A 12611-nucleotide genomic window follows, 5' to 3' on the forward strand; every position below is an offset into this window, starting at 1 on the left:
CATTTTTATCTAATAATTCTTCCGCAAAGCTGTGGAGTGCTTGTTACTGAAGCACAAAAAATAAACTATAACTTATCAAAAGACTTCATAAATGGATGAAACACTAAAACATCAATCAATCGGCCAAGCTTCGTAGCGCCTTCGCGAAGAATAAGCTAGATAACAGAGTGAAGGAAGCTAAGGTGCGTATTTATGCCTATTTATTAGTACGTTTTTACGAGCATCATTGGAAGGAAACAATCGGCAAACTAAGCGAATGCACGTACCATATACAATAATATTAATGAAGGTAATATGAATATGAATAATATACATAATAATATATTTTGATAGGCGTCTACCGAGGAAACACGTTTTACAATTATTCAAGCGGTGCGACTTTTTGGTAGAGGCTTGTTAAAAAAAGTATGCGAAAAAATACGACTCATAAGAAAATGAAGCAAAAATGAATGTTTAAACACTTTTCGTTGTGCGAGATTTTTCTCGGAACTGCGTATTGTTTCTAGTCGCACAGGAGTATGATACAGTTTGCGATATTTATTTTTGATCTTGAATACGCTTCGCGTGAACAGCACCGGAGATAGGACTGGAAATAATCAAACTAATCGATAAAAATTTCTCGTAAAAAATGATATACAATCTATAACCTATGCATTAACTATATCAAAATTCTTCGAGAAATATAAAATTGTAAAATTTTTAATCTTAATAAGCTCCTCGCGCTACGCGAGATATCTTAACGGAAGCGCAAAATGAATAAATCAGCAAATAAAACCAAAATTGGTGAAAATCATACAGAGTCTTTGAGTTTCGATGTTTGTTTAATGTATGAATATAACATCTAGCGTTCAGCTGTTAACGAGGAGTCGTCGATAGCCGAGCCTTTTAACAATTGTGTGTAAAAGGTAAATTCTTAACAAAATAGTTTGATGTATATGACAACTGTCGAGAAAATCAAGAAACACTATCGAATTGGTGCAAATAAAGCACTCTCCAACCATGCAGGCACGCGAAATGTAATAGATAACACGAAGCAAGCAAACGAAGAAAAAGCGCAAAACGAATTGATATTTTGAACATTTTACATACTTATTAAATATTATGGTGTATTGTACTCAGTACGTTGTATCGTAACGTGAAGAAATGTGGAACAAAAGAAGCGAGAAAGAGTAATATGAAAGAAAACTAACGTAAAATACATTTGTGCTTTTCTTAACATACCGTTTCCCGTTGGTTATTTCCATATCACATTTTTTGGGGGATATATAGGAAGGTTATCATCATGATATAAATAAAATCAAATGACACTTTTTGATTCGAGTTCGTGCTTTTTCTTCGATATAATATTCTTCTCCAATACACAACGTCGAGGAAAACTTTATCGATAATCATAGCGTGCTAAGAGGTTAGCTATTTTGTGCCATCGTAGGGGAAAATGGTCTTATTTTGTGAATCATACAAATTGAGCGTCGTTGAATTCTTCAGCACGGTGCTGGATGGTTTTATAATACTCATTTTCATCATATTATGGCCGCTCTTCGAGCCGTGGAAGAAATAGTTTACCGGCGTTGCGACTTTATTTTTGGGCAATAATATAACCGGTCACCCATACGTATCAGTAGAAGGAGATGATTTTGAATTTCAACAAGATTACAACAAAACATTTGCTTTAATGAGGCAGATAGTAAACCATAAAAAAGAACATTTGTTCATATTAATTTTCCTTAAATAAATTATAGTATGCCGCTCATATAAAGGGTCTATAGGCAACAGACAACGTGTGCTTTAGAAGCTTGTTCACAAATAAATATTACACTCAATCAATCTTGCAGAAAACCACAAACAAGTAGTAGATTATATGATTTACCTACATTTAGTTCATAAAATGTGTAACCAGTAGTAGTTTAACTAACAAAAACAACTGCAACAATAACAAACGATATTCATTGTCTACTAAGTAACACGTTTCATAAATGTGACTCGACATACCGGTTGGTTTATCTTCATTATGATAGTTTGATTTTTTTTTTCATTACAAAAGCACGAAGAGATCGGCCAGTCGTGCTTATGGCACTTCTTAGAAGCAATATGAAGTAAACGATAGTTAAACATGGAAAATCCGTATGTTTTGTAAATTAAATAAATAGTTTTAAATTGTTTAACATTTCCACTAAAACACTTAACTACTATTAGTAGGGACAGTTTAGAATAATTTAAATCTCAGATTAAAAACATTGGATGTACTAACCGGCCACTAGCGTAAAACGAACATTTAAACGTTTTGTTTCATTTCTTGCTTTAAGCAATGCTTGAATGCTTCCCATCCTTCGGATTTGACGTTGGACTAAAAAGAAAATAAAAAAAGAACATAAGTCTACATGACGATAAAAAAAGATTATTCAATTCGTTTTGCATATTTAATTTCTTAACAAAACTAATACAGCTTTAAAAATGGATGTCTTCAACATTTATGTACAAATTATATTATTTTAAGTTAAAACATTTATAAACAATAAAGAATAATATTAACAAAAGTATTATGTATAAATTTACATAACATATTCATAAGTAAAATAAATTAGCCTCTTAAATATTTAAAAAAATAAAAACTTTCATTTAAACAACTGTATTACTTACCTTACTTCAACCTACCTAAAGCTGATGAGGAGCAAGGATTTAGTACCAAGAGCTTCTTAGCTACTTTATACAAACGAACAATACACAACATTGTGATATAGATGTGATCCCAAGAACATATAACTTTGTACAATGTTAGCATTCGATTATAGAATTTGTCGCACAAACACAAACGTTCCATGGCTTGGAAATATAATGGCTGGATTTTAAACACGAATTGATTAGTGCAAAACCAATGGAAAGAAACAAGCACGCCAACATATAAGCTATACATTAAAGAGACATTACACACGATAATGGGTGATAGACATGTAACTATGATGATAATCACAATTTATTAACATAACATTTTACTCATATTTATAAGGCACATATAGATAATTGAACTGTTAAAGCAATATTGCAGTGAGTACTACTTTGGATTTTAAAATTATTCGTAGATAAATCGTAAAATATTAAGCATAACAGTAGTAATGGGTAATAAGTGAATGTGAATATTGAATTTTACAAAACTAATGCCTTCTCGGTTATGAATTGTACACATAAAACTCACCGTATAAGGAAACTATAGCAAAATATCTGCTTTTGTTGTTGTAGAGAGGAATAAGCATAAGCTATGTTAAAAAAAACTAATATCTGGAAGCCCTCAACAACAAAACTAGCGATAGTGTCGACTGCTATCGGTGTGACCGTGGTCTGGATGATAATAGAAATAGAGAAGATAACGGCGCAACCGTCGGCAAGCACGCGAGCGCATCTTGAGGAGCTGCCGAAAGTTGTCCGCATATACCGTTCCCTTTTCGATATCATCTAGATAGTCTTCGACGACGTGCTCGTAGTGACTTACTTTGAATCCGCGGTGCACGCGATCCTTCATAATTGCGATAAACTCCTTATAAGAGAGCAACCCATCACCATCCTCGTCGAAAATGGCAAACACGGTGTCGATGAGGTGCGAGTTCAGCTCAGAACCGGTACAAATTTTTACCGCTCGGGAAAACTCATCTACGAGCGAAGGACGTGTTACTAATGTTTCCTGTGTAATAACTTAAGATGGACCAACTTACCTTTCGAAATCGGTTGATCAGCGAGCGTGTACATGCGCATCGCGATCGAAAAATCATCCAGGTTGTTCAGAAACTGGCAGAACTGCCGAAATTCATCGAACGATACACCCTTCTCCTTGGCTTCTCTGTCCAGCAGACGATCCAAGTAGTTGTCGTATTCGTCGGTGTCCTAGGCAACGCGCATCAGTCGCGGAGCAGATTAAATATAGCCCTTCCGTTAAAAACTTCATAGCTTTACCTGAACACTTACCAGATAGGTGTAACGCAGCAAGATCTTCGCAAAGTCTACCTCTGAGATGCGCTCATGACCCTTAGAGAACTCACAGAACTCCAGCTCCAGGACTTCGGTTTGGAGGTTCTTCATGAAGTTGTAGAACCCATCGTACTGCAGATCCTTATCGCCTTTCTTGCCAAAGAAGTGTACCTGCAGCGTCGTATCGACTTTGTGCTTTCTCTGCAAACCCTGTTCGTCATCCACGTAGTCGTCCTGAAATTCGGCAACAACCAACAAGTTGGACATCTCGATGCAAAACGCGAGAGAGGATTCCTACGCAACATCCTACTTACATGCTCTCCAGGTTCCTCGCCTTCCGTTGCTTCGATGCCACGCTTTCCTTTCCAAGCAAAGCTGAAAATTTTTTCCATCTACTCGGACAAACGGACGCAGATGAGAGCGAGAAAAGCCCGCAATAGGAGAAAAATATAAAAGAACACCGTTGTGTTAGTAGGACATAACTGCAACCTTTCAATGCAGATCCATGAGCTTCGGGTTAAGTTCCAAATATTATACACATTGTGAGCTTCTACGGATTACGTCGATGAAAATGAGTACGTGCACGCACAGGTTACAGCACAAAAATTGACGGAGACCGCCAGGTCACAACCCAGTACGTTACCGATGAGGGATATTTGTACAGTACGTCTTCCACCCACGGACTACGGCGGACGCCTACTAGGTTGGTTACGAATGGATACCAGCGAAATAGCGGAGATTCATTCTAGGACCCTACTCCCACCAGCTAGGGCTGTTGGAACACCGATGGATTCGAGCAGAACAGTGACAAAGTTCGGACATTCACAGACCACAATAGTACGGACGGACGAACACGACGATTTTTGTAGCGTTCCCTCTCTATCACATTGGCACAAAAATGATTTGAACATGCCGCAAAACGAACAGAAAAAACGTACCGGAAAATAATCAAAATCATCTAGAACAGAACGTATAACTTTGAATGGTACACAAAAATGAAATAGGAGATAAAAGGACTCCGACGATTTTGTTTTGAGGGAACATTGACCAAGGATGAAACGTTTTTGTGGACAACATAATTCATACCATAACATAGGAAGATATTTAAAAATTGCATTCTGACACGACCGAAGGCATATATACAGGGGAGCCTAACCTTACTTAATACATGCATCATTCGTGCATGCTACATTCAGCATGCTTAAGATGCATTGTGTTTTATTAGCTTTTACAGCGGTTATTAGATTTCAAAATCATTCCTTTTCAAAACCTTGCAGGTCAGTGGATAATCTGAGACAAATTGAATAAAACATTTGTGACAGGTTTAGACATTACATTTTCAGGCTATCGATCAGGCTATAATAAGATAGTATACCGCCGAAGAGTTTAATTTATCATACAAAATCATTTTCGTTATATTCACAATCCACACATTAGATTCACAAACACACGCCAAGAGCACAGTAGGGCAGATATCTTACAGTTTAGTTGGGTTTCGTATTACGGGCTGTGTTATGGATTGCAATCCCCAAGGAAATAGGAATGTCATATAAATCCGTCCCTGTATGTAATCAAGGGAAGACTTGGAATAATGGAAATATTCACACTGAATTCATAAAATAAAAATGAAAGCTGAGGTTAATACCACAAGGGAAAATATACAATGAAAAACCAAATTAGGGAAAACAAAACCAATACAAGACGGAAAACGTAGCAATAGGACGTTGAAAAACTTACTACTCTTGCCGTTATACCCTTGCCCGGCGGTTTTGTTTGCCCATCCTTGCCGGAGGCAGATGAGCTACTATCATGGGCAGGCGGCTTGCTGCTCTGCTCAGTGACCGAAGGATTTGTTTTTTGCTCGTGATAATTTTTCAGTAAAAATCTCGCTTGTGCGCTGGTCGATACGAGATGTAACAGCTGCCATATTGTGTAGTCGCGAGTGGTTCAAGTACCGTGTATGTTATGTGATGCAGTTAACACATGCATGTTGTGCATTTTGGGTGCGATGATGCATAACATTCGTGCCATTTTGGTGATTCGAGTTTGATAAAAAACGATAAATTGTTAGACACGCCCGAGTGCAAGATTGCCTCGAACGATTTCATCAGGTTCATCCAGCGAATAAACATTGGACAGAGCGATAAAAGGTTGTAGAAGAAAAAATAAAGAAATAGAAACAGATTCGATTAAAACGGGAACAACCTGGAACACAACCGCAAGTAGTTGTTAACACTCACAACACCTGATTTAGATGTCAAGGAGAAAATAGTAAGTTATTTACAAAAGAAAGAAGAATAGTTTCCAATATGTTAAGGAGAAATATGTTAGAGTCATACGTTCTTGGTTGATATTCAATTGGATTTATATTTTTTACGCTTATAGCTTAATAGACAGATTTCACACAACATCGATGTATGTTTATGAAGAAAATATGCTCAAAAACAAAAAAAATTATGCAGAAAAGAACTGTCCAATGAAAGCAAGAAAGAAACATTGGCATGAACATAGAAAAATTGGCAAACATGTTGTTGCGACAGCATAACGAGCTGTAGTACAAAGAGATTATTTATCTATAAGCATTAACATGAAATTATTAAGCACAACATGGAAATAAGAATGAAGGGAAAATACATCTAGCAAAACATAATAGAAAGAGTGAAGGGATCATAAGGGAAAGGAAGTGAAGGTTCATCACATTAGACGTTATGATATAACAAACAAACATAAATTCTCACAGCTTTACGTGTGGCCTCGTCTAGATCACGATCCTTCAGCGATCCTCCGAGCAGCTGACGAATCTGTACGCCGTGTATTTTGGTGAGTGTGTGCATGTTTGGTAGGGTAACACGGGTAACAGAGCAGTATTGGAGCGGTTGGCACGGCCAAGTGGTGGGTTGGAGCGAATCACACAAATGGAGCGATATTTTCCGTTTTCCGGAGAGGAAAGCACAGATAACGTGCGAAAGAAGTGGGTGTGCGTATTGGTTTGTAGGTGTCACCAAGAACGAAACAACGTCCAAACGATGAATACCAACAAAATAATAGTAGGAAAGTGAAAAAAAAGTAATAAAAATAAATAGAATGAAAAAGAAAAGATTTTAAAAATGAAAAAAAAAACAGAAAATGATGATGTAAAACTGCCATAGCATTAAATTACGGAGAACGACTAGCAGCAATTCCAGCAGATAATCCCAACTCTATGGTTCCATTCATTGCTTTTACGACACAATTCCAACAGATGGCGCTGTAAGAAGATGGTCATAAAAACGCTTCGTATTCTGAAGAATGCGAATGCATGCACTTTTGTGTCGTGTCCTTGCTCGTAAATTATGCAAAACACAAACGACACATAACATTATTGCATTCCAAATTGATTTCCATTCCAAGTAGTTCCAATTGCTTAAAATATACAAATTCCAATAAGTCCATAGCAGAATTTTAGAAATTGTTATGATTTCAGTTCCAGGATGCTTGCCTAATTATATAGTTTTAAGATATTTTGTTTACAAAACATGAAAAATCATAACACTTCGATCAAGCATGATCCCAATTATCGAATCTCGGCTGACCGTTCCTATGCTTGACGTTGGTAGTGAAGTTCCTTGATGTTTTCTGAAATACTTATTAGGAGTTTGAACGGAAAACGGTAAACTTACCACAAGAAATTCATCCTTGTCAACCCGTTGATTTCCGTCCGTATCGAACATATTGAAGGCAATGCGGAACCCAGAGTGTGGTTCTACAAGACAAAATATGCCCTGTACAAATGTTCAACTAGCCGACGAAACTGAGCTATACTTACTTGTAAGTACAGATAGAAGAAATAGATACTCGGTGTACGAAATGATCCCTGTAGAGTAGATCAAAACACACGATAGTAGAATTAATAGTGTGCAGAACAATAATTCATCGCCACTTGCATGATTCATTTTGCGCCAGATTTATAGTGCTTAATGGCTACCAAGATCACATAACACCTCAAACCACTTGTATAATCCCCGTGAGTAAATACCACACTCCCTGCTCCCCGATGGTGTGTTTCCAATTTTGGTAAATACTACTGTAACAACAGACCGCTAATCCGATTGTTGAACATGGGCTGCCAAAGCTGTTGACTGCAGCAGCATCGCAGCTTTAGAAAAGGGCAGAAGAACACCGACGACCATCCAACCCAACCCAGTCGGTGCCAGGTTTCGTGGCGGCATGCCTGCTTGCGATAACTTATTTTAAAAGTTTACGATAAAGCGACGAAGCTTTTTGTAAAACTAAATTAGAACTCAACAACCGTATGGCGGACTTTGTCTTTGTAGGTCTGGAGCTGTTTGTGGACCAGGGCTTTTCCTGAGTCCCAGTCCCGTTTCGGTGACACTATCGGGCGTGAACTGGAGTTAGCGCATCATCCCAGAAACAGGCCTTCTTTTCTCACTAAACCCGTCGGTCGGGTAGGTCGCCGATATCGTCGGCTGCGTGTTTGGAGTGTTCTGATTAGTATGGTAATCCACTCTCAAAAGCTGCACCTCGGATCATGGGGACTGTAGCTTCGAGGACGTCGTATGCGTCGTGATAAAACAACGCCGCAAAGAGACACAGGATGGCTTCTGTGAATGCCAGATCCGGCGGATCGCGATGGCCGCTTCACTTGCCATTAGCTTCTAAGAGGTTAAAGAACTTATTAATTGCGACCGCTCGCTTCTGCCTACAGCGGTTTATGCAAGGAAAGCCTTTGAACAGGATCTTTGAGAAAAAACTAGCAGAATATGCGACTAGTTTAAAAAAATTCAGATTCATAATGTTTTTTTTTTCCAAGAAGCTCTGATAAACAATAATGGAAGGTAACGAAAGGTTACAAAAAAATTGGCAGCATATTTTGTAATGCCCAATTAATAATATTCGAACGGATAAACCTGTCACTGCCGATGGGCGCTTCCAGGGAACAAGCCTTATCTTAAAGCGTTTCGATACTTGTAAGATGATCAAATCCTCCCATGAGTGTGCTTGCTAATCGGAACACGGTAAGTCCTTTTTGTGGCTTCAGCCAGTGGCCACATAACGCCGCAATTTGTGCTCCTACACTTACCTTTGTCGCGCAAGCTGCGGAAAAGCTGCGACGAGCCGTGCTTCAACGGTGGCGTGTAATCTTTCAGCTGCTGAATCTCGGTTTGCGTTAATGACTTCCTCTTGAGGCGTGCTGCAATGTTTAGAAGAAGAAGCACATAAGGGAAGGCACTGAGGTACGCGGAGCGTTGGCATAATTAAAAGGACCGTATGTAGCGCGGAGGCCGACGATATCCCGACATTCCGATAGCCAAATAACCCACGCACACTGGCTGTCCTGATTTCCAGCCATCCTAACGATCAAAGCCCCAGTGTAGCGTGAATTGTTCGACCTTTTCGAAGGTCCTGCTTGTCTAATCTACCTTTTCAACCACTCTTGTGGACTTTTTTCGGCACCGTTCGAGAATCATTCGGCGGTAAATCGAAAGAAACCTCTCGGGTGATAAAAAAAAGGAGAAAGGCAACGAGCACAGCGACACTGCTGGTAGATGTGTACTTACGTCGAGGTTCTTGTTCGACGACCGACTCCAGAAAGTCTTGTGGTGTCATGTAGATCTGCCCATCGAACTCAACCGAAGCGAACTTGATGAAGCGCCGCTCGCGGGCCGTCAGTTTAATGGCCTTGTCCGCGATTTCATCCTGGAAAGGAGAGAGAGAGAGCAAGCGCGATATATAGAGAAAGTGATATAGTACATTAGTCACAGATCTCAGGTCAAAGAGGTCAAAGATGGAAAATAGTTTGCTTAATTTTTATTGCACCACCAACGAATGATCAACGATCAAGCGCCGGGAAAGCGGCGTTGCTTTTTCTATGTTTCCACTTGGCGCCATTCGATGTACCGATGAGTTTACGACAACTTTGAAGCACCTTGTTCGGTGGTCAAGGTTGCCAATAAATCTCACCCATCTGGAAGACGTGTGAAATGGTGTCGCATGAACGCACCCGGTGCCGGTGGACGATGACCAAATAAGCCGCCGATCGGTGGCCCCAAGGCGGGAGATCAATTGCCCTGCCCAGGAGGATATATGAGGAGGACATGAAGTTAGTTCATGTGTGCTACATGAATCAAATGGCTGGGCAGGGAACTGACATTCTGGGGCGAGAGGCAAAAATACCTAACTGTGTCAATGAGACTGTCCGAATGCGCTACAACGCGTCTAATTTTAGTACCGTGGCGTAAAAAGTGAAATTGAAAGCTTAACATCCAACTGGTTTATTTTACATAGAAAATTTTTAAAGTCAACTTGTGCGCAAAAATGTGTGATCTCCAGATGAGAAACACTCATGCTTTACACTTGATTGGTATTATTATTAGTGTTAGTATCACTATTGATCAGTATTTTTCTATTGATCATGTTTTACCCATCGATTAGTCAGACATGGAAAATCCAGTAGCAAAGTGATGCGTGATAGTCCTGCAAGACCATAAGTAGCTTAATGAATTGATTAGTTCGTTACGGTAACATATAGTTTCGGTGGGCTACGTGACTCCTGTCATTCAGCAAACTGTACAGAACACCTCACATCTAAGCACTATTTGCTCTTGACAAGGTAACCCTTCCCTTCCACAACCCTTCGTTCTGGGACGTTAAAAACGATGGGAAAAATTCCCACAATCCCTTACCCAGCTTATGTTTATTGCATTACGTTGCTTCGTGTTGGCCAACTATCAGCATGTGATGCACATGGATGCGTCATCGGTCATATGATAGGAATGGGATGCACCTCTGCCTTGTCTACCGCTTGTCGATCGATGCATTTCCCCATCGCGAAACTGCACAACGGCAGTTATGCATCATCCGCAGTAAGACGAGCAAGTGGCTTACGTGCGTTTTTGCACACGTTTAGTACCCACTTGCAGGAGTGTCACGGGGTTTGGTGAGCCGATCTTATTTTTCACGTCATAAAGTGACCATGTGACTATATCACGGACATTCGGAAACCAAGTGACTGATGCGGATGTAAATATCATCACGTGAACATGAAATGGTGCCGGAGTAGTTTTTATTTGTAATTCTGAAAGGGTGATAAATTTCATTATAAATTTGCTAGCCACATGATTCATGCTCATGTACGAACCAGAAACTGTGGTGGCAGAACATATTTACAGACTGGTTGCCAAATTATGTAGTTTAATTAGTTCCACTAGTTGGTAATTAATCTTGCTTCAACCCACCTCAAAAAGTGGCATGATTTTAATGAAACGACATTAAACGATTCATATTCACTGGTGGAGAAGAATTATTTTCCTCTCGGGAACATCGTAGCTGATTCAATTGACTTCACGGTTAGGTATTGTTAATGAACCGAACCAAAGGGAAAGGAGTAAAGCTAAAGCAGAACCAACATTAATGATATTCTGCGCTGCTAGGAAGCGTAGCTCACGAGCAGTTGATGACACTAGACGTGTCGTCCAATTGCCGTAATGTACATTTCATTGTGCCGCAACTGTTCTGGCGCTATCTCGAACGAGCCAGGTTGTGTGTAGCACAGAAATCCTATTCTTGTCAACACCCACAGTAGACCCACAGGACAACATTGAGGCGGAAAGTCAGATTCGTTCCCAATCACGACATGTAATCAGCGATGGCCGACGTGTTCAAATCTGAGAAATTATCCGTAACAGATAGTGCCCGTTCGTAGGATGCAAATTTGGGTAGGTGTCATTGGAATGTGAAGGTAACGAAGGTCCTGCGACGTTCGTGTTTGCGGTTCCCTCATGTGCAATTTCATTCACACTTTTCCAGCAGCAAATACCATACCTTTGTTCAGTCTATTCGTTTCGATGTAGATTTAATCAGAGCGATATGTTTATTGTAGTGCGCTACTTGTACGTTGAACGCCTTCACGCATTGCGATTATTATCCTCTTCGTAAATCCTCTATGAACTAGCAAGCCATAGAAATGTTCTATTCTATTCAGGAAACGTCGCGTAAAACGTGTTTAAAAAGAAAGCAACAAGTAAATTTAACTCTCAAAGCTAAAAACAGTGGGAACGCTGAGAAACAGATTTGTGGACTGATTCAGAATAAAATTTTATTACGATTTCTCGAGGAATTTACAGCGTTTAGTCGTTGAACGAAATTGGAATTACGCCAGTCTTAGACATCGCCCCATGTAGGATCTGTTCTGGATGGAAAAAAAGAAAAATACACGGTAGGGTCCCAGCTTTTGGATGTGCCATCACGACTCGGTGCATAATGAATGGTCAAGATAGAATTGATCTTACGAGCTGTTTTCATGGCTTGCTAATTAACATAGCGAAATTTATGTGTCTGCTTTCTGCTCCCACAAAAAAAAACAAACGATTCATTTACTCTTTGGAGTGGAGAACTCCATCGGAATAAAGCTGTGGGAGGGAAATAGATATGTTCTGTCCGAAAACGACGAGCTGATGAGTGCCAGTGCAGAGCGCCGTTGTGCGGAAGGAGCAGAAAAAAACCTACGGATTTCCCATTTTTGAAGACGAACATCCGCAAAAGCTGTGCGTACGGAGACAGATTTATGCCGATTTTATTACGTTATTTTTAAATTGATGAACAAATCCTCCATTCTACCAAAAGGACTGCTATGGGCAATGATCAAATAATGCCAT

At 39.6% G+C, this 12611-nt stretch overlaps 1 protein-coding gene across 1 annotated transcript in view; it reads right to left on the minus strand.

Moving 5' to 3' along the window:
• Positions 1–3008: 3008 nt before the first annotated feature.
• The window catches only part of LOC128730316 (calcium uptake protein 2, mitochondrial), a 42285-nt gene continuing 32682 nt past the window's right edge, over positions 3009–12611 (minus strand). Inside the window, exons 2-11 of the mRNA XM_053823356.1 lie at positions 9516–9654; positions 9038–9148; positions 7763–7810; positions 7617–7699; positions 6696–6758; positions 5695–5877; positions 4272–4349; positions 3955–4191; positions 3705–3873; positions 3009–3642 (exon numbers count right to left, since the gene is read on the minus strand). Coding sequence (XP_053679331.1) covers positions 3296–3642; positions 3705–3873; positions 3955–4191; positions 4272–4349; positions 5695–5877; positions 6696–6758; positions 7617–7699; positions 7763–7810; positions 9038–9148; positions 9516–9654 — 1458 coding nt within the window. The 3' untranslated portion in view covers positions 3009–3295. The remainder of the gene's footprint in view (positions 3643–3704; positions 3874–3954; positions 4192–4271; positions 4350–5694; positions 5878–6695; positions 6759–7616; positions 7700–7762; positions 7811–9037; positions 9149–9515; positions 9655–12611) is intronic.

Source organism: Anopheles nili, chromosome 2 (assembly GCF_943737925.1).
Source record: "Anopheles nili chromosome 2, idAnoNiliSN_F5_01, whole genome shotgun sequence".
Taxonomy (NCBI): domain Eukaryota; kingdom Metazoa; phylum Arthropoda; class Insecta; order Diptera; family Culicidae; genus Anopheles; species Anopheles nili.